Below are 22,126 nucleotides of genomic sequence, written 5' to 3'. Positions count from 1 at the left end.
GGGATAAGGTGCTCTCCTTGCACTTTCCCAGGTGGCTGATGAGCAGCCACACACAGGGCCACTGAAGATGGCCTAAGTGGCTGGCTGGCTGGAATTGTCCAGGCAGAAGGCTTCGTAGCTGTGAGTGTGTCCCAGCCAGCCAGCCACAGCCCTGGTTCTGGGGAAGACAGAAGGGAGGAGGCCCTGGGATCTGACCCACAGGCTCTGCTTACACAGTCATTGAAGTCAGTGCTACCTACAGGCACTGTGATGAGCCTGCATGAACATTTTCTCCCTTAATTTTTTTAAAAATATATTTTATTGATTTTTTACAGAGAGAAAGGGAGAGAGAGAGAGAGTCAGAAACATCGATGAGAGAGAAACATCGATCAGCCACCTCCTGCACATCTCCTACTGAGGATGTGCCCGCAACCCAGGTACATGCCCTTGACCGGAATTGAACCTGGGACCTTTCAGTCCGCAGGCTGACGCTCTATCCACTGAGCCAAACCGGTTTTGGCTCTCCCTTAATTTCCATACCACGGCTGTAACATGGCTCTTTCATTGCCATTTTATAGTTGAGGAAACTGAACCCAGACTGGGTTTGTCCACAGACAGGTTTTTAGTTTTAACCCATCCTTCTGCTCTGGGTAGCAGCACTTTCCCTCCCCTCCCTTTCCCTTCTCCCACCTTCCCTTCCCCTTCCTTCCCTTCCCTTCCCTTCTATTTCCTTCACTCCATTTTGGCAGAAACTACCCTATATAATAAAACCCCAATATGCAAATCGACTGAAGTATGGAACAACTGATCACTATAACATGCACTGACCACCAGGGGTCAGATTCTCAATGCAGAAGCTGCCCCATGGTGGTCAGTGGGCTCCCACAGGGGGAGCGCCACTCAGCCAGAAGCCAGGCTCACGCCTGGCGAGCACAGCGGTGGTGGCGGGAGCTTCTCCCACCTCCTTGGCAGCGCTAAGGACCCCTTGGGGGATCCCAGACTACGAGAGGGTGCAGGCCGGGCTGAGGGACCCCTCTGCCCCCAATGCACAAATGTTGTGCACCAGGTTTCTTAGTATAAAGACTAAAAGGAATGAATCCTGAACAGGAACCTGTGCCAACCATCCAGGGAGGGCATTCTTCCAACAGAAGAAATCTGTAAAGAGGAGAGGTCACCAGGGGGCAAGGGAGAGACTTTATAAAAGCCGATCCTATCTTCCCCTGTTGATGTCTTGGGTTACATGAGCCTCCCAGGAGTGACGTTGAGGACCCTTCTTCAGAAAGGTTACGTCTGGGCCAATCGATGCGGCTGGGTCTGCCGTGGATCCCGTTACCTGCTGGGCTGAGATAGGCTACTTGGCCAAGGCCTGGGAGGGGAAGATAAAGAGGGGCTGGGGACCGGCCAAGCCTGGTGGTTGGAGGCAAGGTTCCAGGCCCAGGACAGGTGAAGGCAAGATGAGCCGTTGGCTTTCCTTTACCTTCACCCAAGTCAGAACATGTAGGTTTAGGCCCAAGATCAATGCCCAGGGAATTAAGGCTCAAGATTCATGGACAAATAAATACCAACACTGTTGAAGCTATCATTGCCATTAGACACCAGTAAGCCGGAGGCACTGTGAGAAGGGCCGCAGGGTGACCCTCTGTGCTGCCGGGGCTGGCAGGCCAGCTCTTGAAGACAATTGGGACTGAGTAACCGGAGGGAGGGTTTCAATTACACGAGCATTTCTTAAGCCTGTTTAGTCTGTAACCCACCTGTGCCCTTGTAGTACAAACAGCCCTTTCAGCCATGACAGCCACCTGGTAGCAGGGGCTCCGCCTTGAACTGTGCATGCTCTAGTGCTGGCCTCTTATTCCTGTCACTGTCTTTCTGTCTCTCTCTCTCTCTCTCTCACACACACACACACACAAACACACACACACACACACACCCCTTCTATCTTTCCCTTCCCACAGAGTTCCCACTCTCCTATTCCTACAACCATGGGGAAAGCTGGCAAAAGTGACAGCTGTCTTGTGACCTAAAGGAGCCTTCTTCCTGGTGCTCTGTGCCCTGGTTTTCCTGACAGGCATGTTCCCTGGGCTCTGCATCACTCAGCACAGGGTCTCATCCATGACATGTGCCTACCAAACGTTCTGATGCTAGTACAGACGGCAACCCTCTCCCCCATCCCAAGAGTCAGGGCAGAGGTGGTCTCACATAGTCCCCTGGTACAGAGGGGGCAGGGTCAGTGTGAGAGGCCTGTGGTATGGCCACAACACTCCCATGAAGAGAAAACCCCTGCATTTTCACCACGCTTCCTTCCTAGCAAAGTGAGGTGTCCAGAGTAAGTGTCTGCAGGCTCTCTGCTCCTCCCGACCTCCTGCACCTGCTCTGCTGGCTGCAGCCTCTCTCCCCTCCTGCTCGGCCCATGTCCTCATGCACCTCTCCCACCCAGGACTGTCCAGTTGGCATCCATTTAAAATAAAAGAGAGCATATCAGCAGAGGCAATGGCTTTGACCTGAACTTCAGAAGTAGGGAAGAAAGGCCCACTGGGAAGAAAGGGAAGGAGCAGGAGAGAGCATTCTGGAGGAAGGAAATGCATATCTCTATGGGGTATGGATTACCTGAGTGTTTGCATCTGTCAAAACTTTTCAAATTGTGCACTTAGGACCCGCGGGTCACACTCTATAAATTTAAACATTACACCCTGATTGCAAGCATCTCAGAAGAGCCAGGGACCTACTCTTCTCCGCCCTGAGGCCAGGGCGTCTCCTTGGCCATTCACTCTGCTAGGGAGGCCGGATGGATGTGCTGAGCGTCATGGTGGGTGGGTGGCCTTGGCCTAGAGGTGCTGTGAGCTGAATCCTCCCAGCAGTGTTGGGATTTAGCAGATATGTCAGCTCAGCCGCCACACCAGGGTCTTCACACAACCTGAGGCCCGAGGTCACAGAGAGCACCTAGGCCCGCAGGAGCTTTCACAAGATCCTTCATGACCTCCGTGGAGCCTCACACCACCGTCGCTGTGAGACAGATGGTGCTTCCTCTCTATAAACTGTGTCTGACACAGTCGGTCCTCGTCATCTGTGGATGCCGTATTGTGAATTTGCCTACTTGCTAACATTTGTTATAATCCTCCTATCGATACTGCAGCCTTTTCAAGGTCACTCCCAAACATGAGCAGAGCAGAGGAAAATCTCAGTGGCCACCAGCAGACGCCCCCGGCCGAGATCCAACAAGGCCACCCTGCTGCCCTCTTGTTTCAGCTCTCAGTATGAATGTATTTTTTGTGCCCTATTTAGTGTCATGTTTTTCACATTTTTGTGCCTTTTCTTGGTGATTCTGCTATTTAAAATGGCTCTTCACCAAGTATCATGGTGAAGTGCTGCCCAGTGGTCCTAAGTGGGAGAAGGCTGGGATGTGTCTTATGGAGCAAATAAACACTTCCATCAGGCCCAGACTATAATGCTGTTGGCTGTGAGTTCAAGGTTAGTGAAAAAATGTATATTAAATAAGGTGTCTTTAAACAGAAACATACATAAAACATGGTTATGTACTGATGGGCTGACAAAAATGCTGGGACTGACCGGAGGCTCATAGGAACCTAGCTCTGTGTTTCTCCTAGGAGCGATGATGGTTCAGTATTCAGGGATTGGGTGTTCGAGGTGACTGTATAGAATACCAGGAGCCATGAGAATCGGCTCTTCTTATCCAAAGCCCCATAGTATGTCTGCACAAAGCGAGGCTGCATTGCACTGATTTCTATGACAGTCCTCCCTCCAGAGTCCAGCACGACTTTCACCCAGTTGTTCCCACAGTGGCATTTGGGGGGGGGAGGGCACCCCTGCAGCAGCGCTGAGGAGCAGGCACGGAAAAAGCACTGTCCAGCCTCCGCCTTCTGGGTGCCTGTGCTCCACAAGGGCTGTCCTGATGTACACCTGGATAAGACATGCCGCCAGGTTAACGGAGGCGAGAGGAAGGCAGGAGGAGCATCTACCACCAGAGGAAGGTAGTCGGAAGCTGGGAGACCGCTGGGGAGGAAAGGATGCAATTAAAGCAGAGCCATCTGGACAAACAATAGGGGTCAACCAAGGTCATAAGAGGCAGGGCCCCCAGGAGCTCTCAGTTCTTCCCCATGTGTCAAGATTCCCGTCCCACCCTCACCTTGCATGTCACTCTCTACAGTTTCCAGTGCCCTTCCTCCGCATGATCTCATTAGATTCCCCTCAGACTCAGGGAGGTGGGCAGGTCAATCATCATCACCAATCCACAGATGAGGAGCTGGGATGCTGCCCCAGGTGCTGCACAGCTGGGATGGGGGTGGGAGCAGGAGGATGGACTTCGGACTTGGTGGAAGATGCCCAAAGTTCCTGCCCATGGCTGTTTTCTTGAAGCCGCGATGACAGCAGTCATTCTGGCTTCCCAGCACAGGCTGATGGCCTCGTTCATGAACTGTCCGGACTTGACCTTGTCCCCAGCCCACCTGTTTCCTATCACTTGACAGGAGGCAGGTATTATGTTACTAAAGGGGAAGCTGAGGCCATGCAAGAAGTAGTTTCTGGTATCTCCTCCCCTCGTTCCTGTTTAAACTCAGGTCAGGGGATGGGAGGATGAACGGTGGGCAGCTCAGTGCCGTGTGGGGCTTGCCACGTCAACGGGCAGGATCAAAGCTGACACGGAGACCTGCTTTTGGGTCCCCTAGGCATAGGGCGTCAGAGAGGGGCCAGCTCTTCTGATTGCCCTTGAACAGTGCCAGATGTGAGTGCCTGTGCCAGCAGCAGCCGAGCCAGCCTCGGCCAAGCAGAAGGCCAGCTGGCCTACGGTCCCGAGGAAGCAATGGGCCTGGAGCCCGGTCCCTTTCTGAGAGGCCTCACTGTGTAGGACAAAGAAAATGACCTCCCTTCTGCCAGCGGTCACCAACTTTTTGGACCTCAGGGACCACCAGTGGCCCTTGGGCCACCGGTTGGCAACCACTGAGCTAGGCATTCTCTTGGGTTGTCAGAGCTGACCTGAATTCTCAGTGCAATCTCTTCCATCCTCTGCCACAAGCCACTCTGGGCTCCACTGCTCCCGGTTACTGTAAGCTCTGTGTACACTTCGGCACCAGGTTCTGATTGGCTCTGAGTTATGTGTATTCCAGTGCACGTCAGTTGTCTCCAGTTTTCCCAGACACACCACACCCGAGGGATTTCAGAGCTTCTCTTAAAGAGCTCAAGGGCTCATTATGCCCAAGACTGTCACCCAGCGATAAGTGTGCTTGTGTCTTTGGAGAGGATGTGTTAGAATTTAGGGGGGTGTTTCCAACTTTCAGAGGAACTCCTTGGGGCGGGGCAGGATTCTGTCCTGCTATTCATAAAGTTGAAAATGACTAAGTGCAACTAACGAAGCAGGAAGGCTAAAGTCCTTTTCCTTAGTTTATGGCACTTATGTCCAACTCACAGAGCATCAGGCTTCAAGTGCTGACTAGAAACCTGGGGTTCCAACGGCAACAGTTTGACTGGGACCCGACTCCATCAGAGTGGGGTCCACCTATCGTTGGCTTCTCCAGTCAGTGATGCCAAGAGTCTTTGGATCCCATAAGAAAGGCCTTCAATCTCCCCACATGTCTGGGCTGGTTGTCTGTCCCCTGCATCCCACACTCATTTCATGTACCAGGTTACCCTTTGCCTCCCCTGCATACCTTTGCCCTCTTCCCACTTTTACAGAATAAAATGGAATCAGCACAAAAGGTGTACAAGGGCAGAGTGCCCGGCCTTGGGACAGGGCTTCACTGTGACCCCAGGCCCAGCTGCTCTGGCGGCCAGGTGAGTGCTGACGACAGAGGGAACCACACACTTGAGCAGAACCAGGAGAGTCTCAAGCACCAGAAGATTCAGGGGCTGGGTATCAAAGAATCTGCGAGGTGGATGTGAATCATTACACAGACAGTATGGATCCAGCGCATGATTGAGTGGCCCCTGAGGAAAAGGCCCAATGCCTTTTCCTTGCCGTTTAGTCCTGGAATGTCAACCTAGAGTCAAGTCACGGTCAGAAATGTCCGAACCTCCGTCCAGCCCTCCAGCTTCATTCCATAGCCTGACCCGTCACCATTCCCACACTGCCATTTCTATAGGTCTTATGGGAATTTGGTGATTTAAAGTGAAATCGGAACAAAAGAAGGAAGATAAAATTCTCAAATGATACAAGGAACAAAGAATCAGCAAAGGCAGGGAGAGAAGAGAGATGGAAAGGAAGGAGTGGTGACAGAGAAGATGAGGAAGAGACATACTGGGGGAAGGGGGCGGCGGGAGGAAGCTGCGGGCGGTACTCACGTGTTGTGGAGCACACACCAGCCGCAGTGGGGGTCACCCGAGCCAAGGCACTCACTGCAGCTCCGATACTGACCACAGGACTCCACGGGCACTCTGGTGAGCTGGGACAGGACAACAAGCGAGAGAGTGGTCAAGGTTTTGCAGGACACTCAGTCGTTCCCCAGAAAGAGGCTGCAGTCTATCAGGTGTATCACCTAAAACAGTGCAGGAGCATGAAGAGTCCAGAGCCCCAGAACCGAAAGGGACCTTGCGTGACCATATTTGAGCAGGTGGCCGCGTAAGTGCCCAAGGGAGATAGCCACCTGTTATTTTCTTAGAAATCTCTGGGAATCGACTGCATACAGGTCAGATTAAATTGTTATATAATATACTTATATAGTCTGCATTTACATTTCCTCACCACCGAAACCCCAAAATATCTCTACAAACATCCAGTTCATCATATGTTTCTTATCAACGTCATGAACTCAAATGTTTATTCTTTCTCCAGTCTTGTATCTCTTTTGCCACAAAGTATTTTGCCTTCTTCTCACCCTCCTCCTTCATAATTTTTGTGGTTCCAGGGGGTCTTGAACCCACCACCAAGACCTTCACTTTTTCTCCATGCTTTTTTTTTTAAAAGATTTTTACTGATTTTAGAGAGGAAGGGAGAGGGAGAGAGAGAGATAGAAACATCAATGATGAGAGAAAATCATTGATCGGCTGCCTCCTGCATGCCCCTACACTGAAGATAGAGCCCCCAACCTGGGCATGTGCCCTGGTCAGGAATCGAACTGTGACCTCCGGGTTCATAGGTCTACACTCAACCACTGAGCCACACCAGCCGGGCTCTCCATGCCTTTGAACAAGGTGCAATAAACTCGCTCTGTAGCTATTACCTGCTACTCTCTTTTTCTCATAATGTTGGCCAACTGGCTCCGAGAGCTTTTCAGTTTTCACTCTGGTGCTTTTAAAGAGCAGCTGCGCTCTTTCTCCTCTTACCCACACCTTTTCATGACTAGAGGCTTCCTCTCCAACCCCAAAACTTTACATTTGCTTTCACCAGCCACTCGTTACTGTAAATGTTCCAGGTGACACGGCTGCTGAGCCCAAACGCCTCCATTGCCAGCGTGCTCCCAGGGATCTGCTTCCTTTCTTTGTCCTCCGATGTAGCTTTGCCGGGATCCCTTTGACACGAATTCTCAGGGCCCGATACATAGAAGGCACTTAATGCCAATCCGCAGGAGTAAATGGAATTTTATTTATTTATTCATTTTTATATCTAGCCTTGGCCTTAATTCTCCAGTTCTTCTTTACAAAACTTTTTTTTAAAAAAATCATCCTTTTCCATTTGGGATACGTTTTTATTGCAATGATTTCTTACCCAATCTTTCGGCTTAAACTAAGAGAATGTGATGTGGTCATCTTTTAAAAGTTCTTGCCATCAGACAACAGGCCCTGAGCTGTAAACCCCGCTGACCTGACTGCACCTCCGTGCATGCCGAGCAAATGCGGAGTCTGTGTTCTCCCTGCTGCCTTGCATAGAAGCATCTGCCTCCACAAAATTATGTACCGCTTGGCAGAGGCGACTTGTAACTCTTGCACAGCGAACTGGCACCAGAGCCTGCCCAGGCTCAAAACTCCCTTTGGGATTTAATTAATAATGAATTCTAAATCCCACGTGATCTCGTTTTCCTTTCTCCCCTAATTTTCCTTTTCCCTTTATATACCTTCTGTTTTGTTTTATTTCTCTCAAGTACACACTGAGCATTCTTAACGACCACACTGCGTTTTCACTTCTTCCAAGTTACCTTTTAGTTTCCTGTTTCCAGTCTTATTGCTTTGCCCTTGGCCTTGGGGGCCCTTTCTCCACATTCTCAGATGTCTTTTTTGCACATTGGGGATTTTCTCTTTCCTTTTATTACCACTTATGTGATCAGCATGAGCCATGCCTCAGCTCTACCTACAGACACCCTTGCCATTTGTGTAATTAATCCTGACAATCAGTTTCTTACAAATTACCCCACTGACTCTACACACAGCCAGGAACTCACCCTCTTCCCGCTGCCCCCTTAATTTCTTCCCATACCTCTTGGAAGGGCATCTACGTGCTGGTCATAGAAGCATATAAATAATGGTTCCCAGCCCAAAGTACCTGGACCCATAGGAATTTGTGAATGGTAATGAGGTCCAAAAGCTATTTTCAATATTTCCAAAAGTCTAATGGAAATTGAATTGTTGCTGTTTTCTGTTTGTATGCGAACCCAATGATGTATGGGCTATATTAAGAATAGGAAATATATTATTACTTAATACATTCACTTTGTTTAGTAGGCAAAAATCTTTCAAAACATGATGCCTGGAGGGGAAAAAGGTAATAAAAGGGGCCATAGATGGTGCAAGTTGGTAACATAAGTACATAATAATATTTTCATCTGTTCCAGCTGCTTGTCTAGCACTGCACTTTTTTGCCTGGTCTTAAAGAGAAAATCATGATTTGTTCAATCGAAAGCATTTTCTTGGTCTAAACTTAATTAATATCCTCCCCAGTTTCTCCCACGAACTTGTTCTATAATTTGTCTTGGATGGCTGTGCCATGGGGTTCCGGGGTGTGCGACACAAAGAGCCAGCTGCTTGGCCAACCTGATATTCTCAAGCCTTTGCATTCAGTTTTCTAAAAATATTTTGCAACTGGTGTTTAATACTGTCAATAACTGAAATTGTAAAGTCCTTTCTCTCTGGATTTTGAGCCAGAGTCATTTTTGCTTGGTTGCAAAGAGTGTGAAAGTGTGCAGAACTAGGTTCAAATTCTGGCTTCACCCTAGTATGGCAATGAGATCCTCAATTTTTCTCATCTTTAAACATGGAAATAAAAATCCCCCCTTAATTTGTAGAGTTTTGTGAAGCACAGGTCAGTGACCCACCAGGTATGAAGTTTTGTACCGGATCAAGCATGTTACAAGTGATTATCCTGTGATCTGTGTCATGAATACCCATTCTGCATGACACTGCCACTTTACGTCTCTCCCACATCACAGAAGATTGCTCTGACAGTCTTCCTGGCCTCATGAATTCGATCAGGAGTTGAGTAGGTATGGAAAAAGTCTTCTTCTATTATATCTTGAACACATCATTTCTTCCTTGAACTGTGGTGTCTGCCCCTACGTTGTCCATTGCTTCATCTTTGGGATGAAACTCTGGGGTTATCCCCACTTCCTGGACTTATTTAAGTGCTTTTATTGGCTGCTGTAACAGTTAAGCATCATTCTTTGCTTTCCATCTAGGTGGACCCCTGTGCAGTTTTAATGAAACTTAACTTTCTTTAACCTTCACTTTTAGGATCTTTCTATCTATGTTTTCGGCCATTTTTTATTACTCTGCTGAACTCTAGTGAGGTTTTTTTTTTCATTTTTTTTTAAAGCATGGATGCTAAAACTGGGGGAGCCAACAGGGTTCTGAAAGACCAAGTAGAACGGTCACTATTATTTGAGAACTAGATGCCAGCCCCTCGCCTTTCTGGGACTTTCCTGAAGAAGGCTAGGCCCAGGGAAATCTCCAAAGTCACGTTTTCATTGTTGCATTGTCTCACTCCCCACCTCACAGGTAATTCTGAAAACCAGCAGAACATTTCCTGACACTTTTGAAAACTAGATTTTGTCCACCATCTATCTCGGTGCAGTTCTGTACCCTAATGGCTCTGGTTACTGGCTGCGCGTGGCTCCTAAGCTTCACAGGTGGCCAGGTCGCTCCCGAGCCATCTTGCCACTGCGTTTCTCTCTCCCCAGATACCTAGATTCTCTACCCACACCGAACACCACACAAAGCCTCCTCTTCCATCCCCCATCTCTGGCTCCTCTCCTGACCCTGGAACACAAACCACTCCAGATGCAGACACACACGATTAATTAAAACCACCCCACGCTGATTAAAGTCTTAAGCTACAATGCCAGGCATGCTAATTAACTGACTGAGGGAATTCAAACCACAGGAAGAGGTGAGAAAAGAAAGTCACGGAGGGGGGCTTCTGTCTGGAGAACAAATCAGATGGCCATGCGACTGAGCTATCCTCGTGATGGATGGTCTCAGAGACCACAAAAGACTGAGGTCTGCCCCCTGGCCATGGACTCCAGGAGAAGAACTGACGAATGTGGCCGCAATAGCTGCTTCTAGGACAGGAGCCTCACCACCTCTCAGACCTTTCCCATGGCCTACACTGTGCTGGGGAGAAGGAGGCTCCTGGGTGGAGGGGTGAAGGGTCTGCATGTAGTCACCTCAACACTTTCTTCTGGCTTTGTGCAAAAACGTATTAGATAGTATGGCACATCCTCAAAAAATTAAACATAGAATCACCATAGGACAGTGGTTCTCAACCTTCTGGCCCTTTAAATACAGTTCCTCATGTTGTGACCCAACCATAAAATTATTTTCGTTGCTACTTCATAACTGTAATGTTGCTACTGTTATGAATCATAATGTAAATATCTGATATGCAGGATGGTCTTAGCGACCTCTGTGAAAGCGTCATTTGACCACCAAAGGGGCCACGACCCACAGGTTGAGAACCGCTGCCATAGGATCTAGTAATTCCACCTCTCAGTTACACACCCAAAAGAATTGGAAGCAGGGACTTGAATAGACACTTGCACACCAGTGCTCACAGCAGCACAACAGCCAAAAGAGAAGCAGCCCAAATGTCCATTGACAGGCGAATGGATAAGCACAATGTGGTAGATGCATACAATGGAATATCTTCAGCCTTAAAAAGGAAGGACATTCTAACACAGGCTACAACATGGATAAACCTTGAGGACAGTGAGCTAAGTGAAATATAAGGCTGTAACAAAAACACAAATATTGTATGATTCTATTTATATGAGGTATCTAGAGTAGTCAAATTCATGAAGATGGGAGGAATTGTTGCCAGGGGCTGGGGAAGGGAATGGGGTTAGTGTTTAATAGGATGGGGGGTTCAGTTGGGGAAGATGAAGAGTTCTGGAGACGATGGTGGTGATGGCTGCAGCACAGTGCGAACGCCACTGAGCACTGAAACATGGGTAAGACGGTAAGTTTTATGTTATGTAGGAATCTAAGAAGAACCTATCAGGTGGATGTGAGAACACCTATTCTCTGCTCAGCTTCCCGGGTCAAGGGGGAGACGCTTTCTTTGGGTAGACTAATAAATTCATGTTTATGAAATATTCTGAGATCTTTGAGTGAAAAGATAGGCATCATGACTCTTTTCCATTTAATCTCAAATGGACAAAAGGGTTCGGATGAATGTCTCTTATCGTGTATTGCTGTATAACCGGATCTGTCATTCTCAAGCGCTGAACCTCCATGTCCCGATTGGGAAAAATAATGTCACAGCCTTGTTCTATCCAGGACTGCTCCTCATCTCCCACCCCTTCCTAGAGGCCCGAGGAGGAGGGGCTCAGAGTTCAAATAGTGCCTATGAGTCAGAGGGCCCCAGAGTTCGGCCAGTTTTCCTGTTACTGCGCATCCTCTGTGTTGTCATTTCTCATTCCCCAGTATGATCACGAAGCCCCTGCCTGTCCATCCCCTTCTCCACCTCTCTTTCCCCATCATTGCCTTTCTGGGAGTCACACTGATTTGCTTTATCCTTTTGCCACCAAGGTAAACTTCCTTAGTATAGCGTAGTTTCTTCTGGTTTTGAACTATTGTAAATAGAACCGTCATCTCTACCTCTCACCTGTCCAGCCCCATGACCAAGGCCATGAGTTTGCAAAACAATGGCCTGGGATAGGAAGACAAGGAGAAACTGAGAATACAGCAAAGGGTCCACACAGGATTTTAACCCTGGGGCCTGGGCCTTTGTATGCTTCTGCACTCTGATCAACGGGAACCTTTGGCCTGGAGGGCCTGGGGCCTGGGTGTGTCGGGGCAGCTGGAGGAATTTTCCCAGTTACCCTGAGTCCTGGACCCCACTGTCCAGTCCCTGCCTGGGTGCCATGATATTTTGAAAGATGCTTTCCTTTAGCCATAAGGTCCCACTCCGCCTGTGCCGTTAGCACTGCAAAGGGGGCCTGCTGCTCTGCTGATTACATTCAGAAATGCTCCATAGACTGAACATACAGCTCCTGTGTGTACCTCTAATTTGTTTAAGCATTTGACATTCTGGTCAAAATGTGAGTTATTGCTCCATCTCTCCTCTTATAATTGGATGCTAATGCTACAGTGGCTACACTGAGTCTGCTGGTGGGAGTTAATTTAAATGTCCAAAGGCTTCTTAAGTACCCAATTTCCTTCAAAATTGTCAAAAAAGAAAAAAAAGAGACAAGACTACCCATTAAGAAACTCCATGACGCTGCCGGGGAGCTGTCTAGCTGTGCAGATGCCGCCCCGGTGCCACATCCCTCTCAGCTGTCCTATCTTCTGTCCCCGAGACAAGTCGAGTTGGGGAAAGCCATCCTTTCCCAGGACATGAACTCAGCAGTGCACATGGATCTCGGTGTCATGGTCTCGTGAGCCCCGCAAGCCTCTCCTGGGCCTTTCTCTCATTTGATGACCTCTGGTCACCAGTCCAGCCTTCATTTCGCTGACTTGGGGCTGCTTTTCTTCCCAGGGGTCTAACATGACAAATGACTTTGCTGAGCCCCTGTCTCCCCACGATGGCCTTTAAACCTCTCACTGCCCGGGCCTGGACCTGTGGTATGTGAGCAGTGGCTCAGAACGCTGTGCTTGTTTCAAGTCACTCCCTGTGCCTGGAACACAATGATTCCCCTCCTCTTGGCTCCGAGGTGGCAGGTGTATTTGAACGTGCAGACTGGCAAGGGAGACAGAGGCCAGGAGTCCGGTCCCAGGCTCTGGCAGATTGTAGTACAAGCCCCAACTCTTCACTCCATTAAAGTGGCCTCCTATATCCCAACCCACCACCCCGCTCCACCACCTGGCCTCCTGGTGCATGGAGAGGTGGCCTGCACTTCCCAGCCCCAGACCTTGGGCTTGGCCTAAGATCTTGCCTTGGTCAATAGAATGGCAGCAAGTACAAGGCTCAGGCTGGAGATATGTTTGTGCGGTTGGCCTTGTCCCCTTGTGCTTCCATCATCGCCATAAAAAGAGCCCCCCCTCCCCCCGCCCATGTAGTTTCTTCCTCTTTAGCTTGGCCCCAATGAACACACATGGGGCAGGCCTGAGCCCATCCCATAGCGAGCAGGTAAGCCCGGCTGGAGGAGTAGCTTGAAGCAGGACCTCACAGCCCAGCTTAGCCAGAATCAGCTGACATGCAATGACTCTCAGGTCCCTGAGTATGAGAATTCATGCTTCTTATTGTATGCTACTGAGTTTGAGGGTGGTTTGTTACACAGCTTTATTGTAGCAATAGCTAACCAATACACGAGTGCTAGGCAGAAAGTCACATCAGGGTGCAAAGTCCTGGGAAAGGTAGAGGGAAAGACTAAATGGAGGAGGGGTAAAGGTACAGTGTGGTAGCTTCTTTCTAACTTGAGTACCACATAGGTCCAGGTACACCTGGTTTCAAGGTGGGGCGATTGTTAAAAACTGGATCAAACATGATAGTTGACTCTTCCCAGCATCTCCCATGCTGACTAAGATCTCTTAATGCTGTGACAATGCATCTGCAGATCTCAGGGAGCCTCAGCCCCTGGGTAAAGTGCCGGAAAAGATTCTGGAAAGAGAACACAGTTCTGCAGACGTAAATAGCTGACTGGAAGCGCAGATGCTCACAGGACCCTCTGTACTGGCGTCCTGGCTACCCAGACTGGAAATCATCTTATCTTCTTGGCAGGAATAAAAGCTTCTCCAGAATGGTTTGCCTTGAACTTTGCAATTCCTCCTGCTTGTTCCTGGCCGTGGGGCAAATGCAGCAGGGGCCTCACTTGAGAACAGACTGGTGCACAGGATCAAGGGCAGTGACCTGGCTGTCACCATTGTCCACACATGCCTCTAGGATTCTGGGGTCAAGGTCATCGATACTCAGAACAGCAAGGGCAATAGTCCCAGAGCACGAGGCTTGGGGAGCTGAGGTCCTGAGTTCTAATCCGTTCTGGGTGTCTGGGTGACCTTGAGCAAATCCTTTCCCCTCCTTATGTCTCCACTGACTTATTTTCAGACAGGGGGACTCAGGCCTACTCTGCCTCAGAGAATTGGCCACAAAATACTACTAATACAAATGGCCTGGGAAGCTGTTTGCAAATGAAAAGTAGCAGATGTTGTGAAGGGCTGCAATTTGCTGCTATTAATAAGTATAAATGCCTAATAGGAAGCCAGTTTGCTCTGCAAACTCGGACAGCCAAGGAGCAAGCCTCGATGCCGGAATCATCAACATATGCTGCTTCTCATTAGCAAATGGCAGTAGCTGAGAGAGGAGCTCTCAGCATGCTGTCTGCAGAGCCTGGAGAAATCACCCCATCCTCGCTCCTCCCAGTGTGGGCTGCACCGCAATGGCACATGGTCCTTATTAGCCATGCCCCTCACCAAGCGAGAGAGCAACCCCTTTTCTATTGCACAGATGGAAAAGCCACAACCCAGAGAGGCTCTGCTTGCTCAAGGTCACACAGCAGGGTGGTGGCAAGGGTGGAAACTGAAATGAAGCTGGGGCTGCAGCCTGCCTCACAGACTCCCTGCAGGCAGCCCAGCAGGTTGAGAAACCTCTGGTCCCTGCACTGTAACCAGGTCTTTGGGTTGGAAATTTCATAGCGTTGCAGGCTGCTTACTGTAAACCAAGAAGGTCTGGCTGAGTTCGGGGCGGAGGGGTCTCTTCCTGTGGGCAAGGAGGCCCATCCCTGAGTAGGAGCCCTAAAGAGAGACCAACAGCAGGTCTCAGTGCAGCCCTCCTCCTCCAGGGAGACTTCCTGGCTCTTTCAAATGTGGCTGAGAAGAAAAAGAGAGTTTGGAATAGTTTTATCTCAGTCCAAGTGAGAAGCAGAGATTTGGGGTTGAATCCTAGGTCTTCCACATCCTGGGTGACTGGGACAACTTAATCTCCCCCTTTTACTCATCTGAGAATAATAGTAAGCACCTTGAAGGGCTATTTTGAAGATTGGTGGAGATAAAACCATGAGTGTGTTAGTGCAATGCCAATAACAACGCTTTGTCTGTTGTTCCAGTATGGTTCTCAGATAAAATGCCCTGAAGAGGGAGAGCTGGTGTGAAGTCACCTCTCCTCATCCCACCACTCCTAGTACTCAGTTCAGGCACAGCAGGTGAACATTGATGAGCAAGGGAGTGAATGCTGGCGTGGAAGAATGAATAAATGAATGAGAAATGAATGAATGAATTTGGTTCCTGTCAATCTCTAACATATTCCGAGGACCTCATGGAGATAATGGATTTGACAATCTTGGCTCTACCCTAAAACCTGTAATTATTGCCACAAGTTCGTCTTTAGGGTAAATGTCAATTTCTCTCTCTTCTCTGGACTCTCATGCTCACAGGCACACGATGGGTTTGCAGGCCTGACCTCCGGAACTGTGGTGTTGCAAGGTGAGTTTTCCAGGGCAAGCTGATCAGTGCATTTGACAGAGAACACTGGCAGCCACAGCCACACCCTGCCCAGAGAGCCACCCACCAACATGCAGGCTAGAGGGTGCCTGGGATGAGAGGAGTGTTGTGGCACCCACAGAGTTAATGAGTGAAAAGGGACAGGGAACCAGTGTAGCTGCCAGTCCTCTTAGGTTTTAGGGAACCTCGGTCACTGCAGGGGTTTTTGTGCAAGGCCACATGGCCACCAACAATATTCTTCTGATACCCACTCCCTAGATACAGCCCTAGGGTCAGGGCTGGAGGAAGAGGTGGAGCTGCCGGGACCCACACCCCCTGGGACCCAGGCCCAGCACGTGCAAAGGAGCCTTTGTCCTGGGGATCTAAGTGCCCCTGCTTCTTTCCAGCCATCTTTCACCAAGCTGTGCTGACAGGGACCTTGGCCCAACAGAACTGGGGCAGGGATCTGCTGGTGCTGAGTGTCCCCATCTCAGTCTGCTCAAGGCGGGCCTTTGTTCGGCAGCCAGAGAAGAGGGCGGGGAAGGACGGGGCTGGCACAGCGACACCTCAATCCAGGCCGGTAGCTGAGCCAAGCAAGTTCTGAGACATATGCAAGAACCCTCTGGCTCCCTGGCAGGACTGTCTGTGGGAAGTGGCTGGGCAGGCCAGGTGGACCCTCTCTCCTCACCCAGCATCCAACCCTTCCTCCCACTTCCTCCTGTCAAGGGCACTGCTGGCTGGAGTCCCCAGAGTGGTTGTGTGCAAACGGTACATCGATGTAAATGAGTGCACGGCAGCCTGAGGGTGTGTACCAGAGGTGTGAGCCTGGTAACAGGGGTAGTGTTTGCAGAACTCTATGGCCACGGGAGCACATTTGCAAATAAACACGGCTTTCCTTGCACAGATCCCTGTCTGGGTAGGAGGTGCCTTTGGATCCCAGACAAGCATCATCCTTCAAAAAGGAAGCTGACCCTGGGAAAAATCATGGTGCTAAATGATGGAAACTGATATCCCTCAGCGGGGAGACTTTTAGGTCCCAGCAACCTAGGGCCCCTTCTCAGGAAGCCCGTGCTGCTGGCTTAGAAAGGAGGAGACACACACACCACCGCTGCCTAAAGAAGCTTAAATCCTCTTGCTCTGTCCTCACTCCTTGCTTTAAGACAGCCACCTACCTCTCCCAAACCTACGTGAGCTCCCCTTTGTGGGGCCAGGGACCCAGTCTGCTCCTCGGAAGAAGAAGCGGGTCCTCTGATGGCTAAGTATCTTTGGACATAGGTCATCTTTGCCCACACAAACTAATAATGTGTCTTCCTCATTAAGAGATGCCGCCCTGGTGTTTCCCAGTAGTTCTTCAAATATAAAAGGACAACAGTTAAAATGAGAGCATTGCAAAAGGGTTTTTACGCCTTATTACTATTGGTGAGGGTTTAGATTGGTATTACATTTTTTGAGGAATAATCGGATAGTTATTACAAAACCTAAAATTATCCAGCAAGCTTCCTCCTGGAATCTTTGTTGCAGAAATCCCAGCACCTGGGGACAGGTGCACGGCTATGAATGTTTACTGTAGCTTTGTATGCGATAATGACTACTTGGAAATACCCTAAATGCCCATCCTTGGGGGACTGGTAAAACTAATTGTGCTACATCCATATTCTGACAAAATGTGTGGTTGCATCATTGACATGGGAAGATAGTCATCATCCGTCTTTGCGTTAAAAAACAGTTTTCAGAAAAGTACATTGACTCATTTTTATTTTTGAAAGACAACTCTGTAGCTATGTATTCATATACATTCAGACATATTTTCGTGTGGAGAATAACTTTTGGAGAGGCAATAAAACCGCTAACAGTGGTCAGCTCCAGAGAGCTTAAATTTTTCTATAAAGAGGGTATGATTTAAAAATTTTTTGACTTGGGAATTAAAATAATTTTCAAAAGATGACTTAAAGTAATTTTGAAAAGATGCATTAACTTTAGTCTTTTAAACCAAATTGGCTAGTCAGCCCCAACTTTAGTTTAGGGTCAAAGTGTTCATGTTTCATGATAACCGTATGATTTCTAACATTTGGGAACTAGGAAGAGGGTCCATGGCTGACTGGTCTGTCCCTGCGGGTTGGCCCAAGGATGACCAGCACCTGGGAGCTGTGCCCTGGGCCACTGAGTGTTTTTTCCTTGCAAATTTAACTAGCGCATACCGGGGACGGGTAGTGGACAGCAGGGGGTGGTACTTATTTGAGAAGGTAACTGATAGTTGAGTGACCTCACCTGTCTACCTGGAAGCTTCTACAGGAAAAGCTCACCCCCCACCCAAAACAGACAGGATGCCCTGGGGAAAATCAGGGCATTTTAAGTGAGAAGTGAGGACCAGGGGCGCCTCTGCTCCACGTCCCAGGATTCAGACTCCATCGTGCAGTGGAGTTGGGTCCGCTCAGCTTCCCTTGAGACCTGGCCCTCACCTGGACCTGGCCTTCACTTGCTGAAAGATGGTGGCAAGTGTCCTCTCTTCCCAGGCTGTCACTTTTCAGACATGAATGGATCTCTACTGTCCCTTCTACCTGGAAGCTTCCACCATAATTAATTATCTTAAGGCTGGAAAAGCCTCCAGAAATTTCATTCCAAGATTGTCCCCCATTGTATTCCCATCTTGGTAACTTACTCTGTCTGAATAATAGGAAGGTTCAGGGCTGTCCCTTCCTTAGTTCTTGAAATCTTGAAAATGTTAGATGATATCAGACGGAAATGTACCTTGTTTCTAAGCAAGAAAATTGCCACAACTTGCGATCCTCAGCTATGACGCAGGCAGTGTTTGTTATCACCGTCTCTGTCTATCATTAACAGGAACAACTGTGGAAGGGGTAGTTGCACAGGTGCGGTGGTTGCACTGAGCTGGCCCGATGGGGTAGAAGGAGCACCGGCCTTTGAACCCCGTCTTAGGTTCAAATCCTGGCTCAGCCACCTGTCAGATGTGTGACTTTGGGCCAGTTACTTAGGACTTTGAGCCTCAGTTGCCTCCTGGGCATGTGGGGATAATAAAGGTTTTACCTGCTGCCGGGTGACAGATCTGCTACATAGTCAGTGTCTGGCAATGTCCATTCTTGCTTTTCTCTAACTGGGACCACAGTACATGCAGGGGACTCCGCTGTGCCTCAGGCTTCAGGTTTCCAGGTGGCAAGGCTGAGAAAGCAAGGCAGAGGCTCCCACTCCCAACGGCCAGGAGCTGGCCCCACTGGATGTAGCCATGGGCCGGTGGGTTCCCATTAGGAGGTTCACTGTGTAGAGGTGCGTGCTGGTGGTGAGGCTGCGTCCTTGCCTCATTGTGTGCAGCTGGGCCATCTGAGCTGCATCAGGCCGAGGCTGGGAATAGATTTCCCCTCTGAAATGAGAAGCGGCTGCTCAGGGCTATATTTAGCCGGGGATTCGGTGAGGTCAGGAAGAATTGCCAGCCCGGAGTGGGATGGGAGGAGCTGTCAGTTCCTGGCTAATGTGTGCCCATTCTCAGTGGATGGGTATGGTGTGGCCCAGGGGGAGGCCGGGAACCTCAGCCACCCTCTCTTTTTGTAACAGCGATGAACAGCCCCTATGTGAAACATCGCTGCCTATGTCAGACAAACTCCCGGCTGGAGAACCTGGGAGAGGGCGCTGGGCGTGGAGAGCCCGCGGGGGTAGCGGGTCAGCGGGGAGCAGGCAGTGTAGCTGTTCGGATCTGGTCTTTGCGATCTGAGGGGTTGCCATTCAGATTCTAGCTCTGCCACTTAATAGCTTGGTCAGGCACTTAACATTTTCAAGCCTCCAAAAGGTTAGGCAGATTAAATAATATAATACATGTAAAACACTCAGCGCGGTTCCCGGAGCAACTGCACTAAATACATGGCAGCTATCATTACGGTGATGACAGCCATGGCTCGCTCGCCCCTCGGCTTGCGTCTCCTTTTGGAACAGATAAAGTTCCCCTAAATAAAAAGTTCAACTTTAAAGTTCAACTTTAAAGGTTTCCAGATGTGCTCTGTGATCGCTGAGAACTTCTGCCGCTGTTACCTTATCAGACGCGCTGGGAGAGGAGTTGGAACTCCAGGGAACTTGCACGGGGACATCAGGGAGTTGGGCTCTGAAGTCAGCCCTGAACTCTCCAACCAGTTTCCCGCTCCTCTCCCCTCTCTGGCTTGTCTAACAGCCTTTTCTCTGCTGTTGAAAAGCGGAGGGCAGGAAGAGGAGAAAGAAAAAAAAAAAACACCACACCTGAATTATTGTTATTGCCCACAAAACCTGGGGAAGTTAGATGAAGCCAGGGAACCATTCTAGATGAATGAGGTGGCGGTTATCTGCGCCCTTATAATCTATGTGGCTGGCTTCTCCCCTGACCTCGGAACAGGCATCATCCAAAGTGGGCTGTGGGGCTGGGAGAGAAACCGTGCTGGCTCCCGGCCAAGCACAAGAGGCCGTGCTGTGTGTCGGCATGTGGGTACATCAGCTGGCCCGGCACGTCTGGCAGGCCAGGGGCAGGCAGCGAGGCCCAGCATGGGGGCATTGGCACAGAGTCCGGCGGCCCCTGCTGTGATGGGGCCCGAGGAAGCAGCCTCCAGGCACCATGAAGCACAGGGCGTTTGCTGAGTTTGCAAACCTGCAGGATGCAGGACTGACGCAGCAGCAAGGAAACAGAATGTGACAGTTCAGGGCAGGTAGCACGCCATGAGCGGCATTCACTTAAAGGCTGTTCTCCTCCATTAAGCCTACTTGGGCTGCTGCTGTGAATGTAGCCAGATCAGAGTGTGGGGTGTGTGGGGGCTGGTTTTGGGAGGAGGGCTCTCTTCATAAGCTCCCATGCCACCATGTGCTGAGTGCAGACCACCTCAGGGAACTTTGCAACTGCAGCAGAGAACCCGGGCAAATGCCGGAGAGGCGAGACGGGCAGAGGCGGAGTCTAGGCCAAAGGCTCCAAGCTACCTGAGTGTGGAAATCAACTGCAGAGCTTCTAGAAAGTGCTGACGGCTAGGCAAAGTTCAGACCAACAAAATCAGAACTGCCAGAAGCTGGGCATCTGTTTTCTCAAAGCACTGTACTCCTGTCTTCATCCCCTGCTGAATACCCTGGTGATGGGCAGGGGCTGGAACAACTGGCCCCAGCCATAGGGAGCATGGGAGTTGGGTTCTAAGGATGCTGTATGTCTGCCCCTGGGTCTGAGAAATGCAGAAGGTTAGAGACTCCTGAGCACAGATGGGTGGAGTGGGAGCAACGAGAGCACTGGGTCGCTGTACTTGGCCTCACAATGTATAAAGCAAGTCCAAAGGCAGGATGCATATGACCTCCACAGCCTGAGGAGGCAACAATGACAGTCTCCATTCTGCAGATGATGACACAGGTTCCAAGAGGTTTAATGACTTGCTCAAGGTCACACAGCCAGTGAGTGGCAGAGCCGAGTCTCCATGCCCTGAGTGCACGCCCTGCGCCTGCTCTGTAGTTGGTGCGGCCTCCGTCTCCTTTGGGATCTCCTCTCACAGGACCAAGTGGTTGTAACTCCTCCGTGAGGAGCAGCAGCTGTCTGGACCGGCTCCAAACATCACGGAAATTGATGAAGGCAGAATTGGGTTGGAGAGTCCCGTTTAAATCCCTCTTTGAATTGCTCTTTGGCCAGCGTGTTTCCATGGAAGTTCTGTCTAACACGTACATCTTGCGTCTCCAAATAAGGCTTCTCACATCTGGGCCTGGCAAAACCGTCGCTCAGTACAGTATGATGCCACCCTGGAGGGCGGGGAAGGGATGGCATACCTGACGTTATGAGATTTTTACCAAGTATGGAATTGTTTCATAGGCTCTGGGACTGGAGACTTCAGAGCTGGCCTGAGTCCTGGGGGAGCTGCTCCCTGGAGCTCAGCATGAGTCCACGTTATGTCCGGGAGCTCAGGGGCACGGTCTGGGGACAGGGCGCAGCCTGAGCCCACAGGTTGGCTGACACATCAGAACCTGCACTCCATGCTGCTCACAGCACCCTGGGACCGGGTGGGTGGCTTGTTCTGACAGTCACTCAGTCACCCAGTCACCTGTCCGAGGCTATTCCCTGAGTGATCATTCCACTGGGCCAAGGAGTAACTCTGAACCGCAGACTATAGATGGGGAGGCTCCATCCTGGCCTCTGTGCTGTCAGCTGATCCCGTCAACTCAGCTTCCTAAACACAGGGCAGACCCAGCAAATCCACAGACACCGGGTGCTTCTCTGTCCATGGCTCCTTCAAGGAATGAAGGGAATATGAACCAACACAGACCAGCATGCCACAACCCTAAAGGGAGGGCTGGAGGCTGGGCTAAGAGTGGCACAGGGAACATGGGGCATGGCGTGGGCATGGCTGACCACCCCTCAGTAGCCCCTCATTTGATCTTCCCCCCTCTTCTTCCCCCTTTTACTCTCTATTAGACATTGCTTGGC

General features: G+C 50.0%; 1 protein-coding gene across 1 annotated transcript in view; it reads right to left on the bottom strand.

Moving 5' to 3' along the window:
- Positions 1-22,126, bottom strand: part of PLXNA4 (plexin A4) — a 358,299-nt gene that overhangs the window by 99,142 nt on the left and 237,031 nt on the right. The window contains exon 4 of the mRNA XM_006755978.2: positions 6,268-6,368. Within this exon, the coding sequence (XP_006756041.1) occupies positions 6,268-6,368 (101 nt within the window). The remainder of the gene's footprint in view (positions 1-6,267; positions 6,369-22,126) is intronic.

This window comes from Myotis davidii, unplaced genomic scaffold (assembly GCF_000327345.1).
Source record: "Myotis davidii unplaced genomic scaffold, ASM32734v1 scaffold1314, whole genome shotgun sequence".
NCBI lineage: Eukaryota > Metazoa > Chordata > Mammalia > Chiroptera > Vespertilionidae > Myotis > Myotis davidii.
Note: the sequence above shows the minus strand (reverse complement) of the source record. Positions and strands in the feature narration are given on the sequence as shown.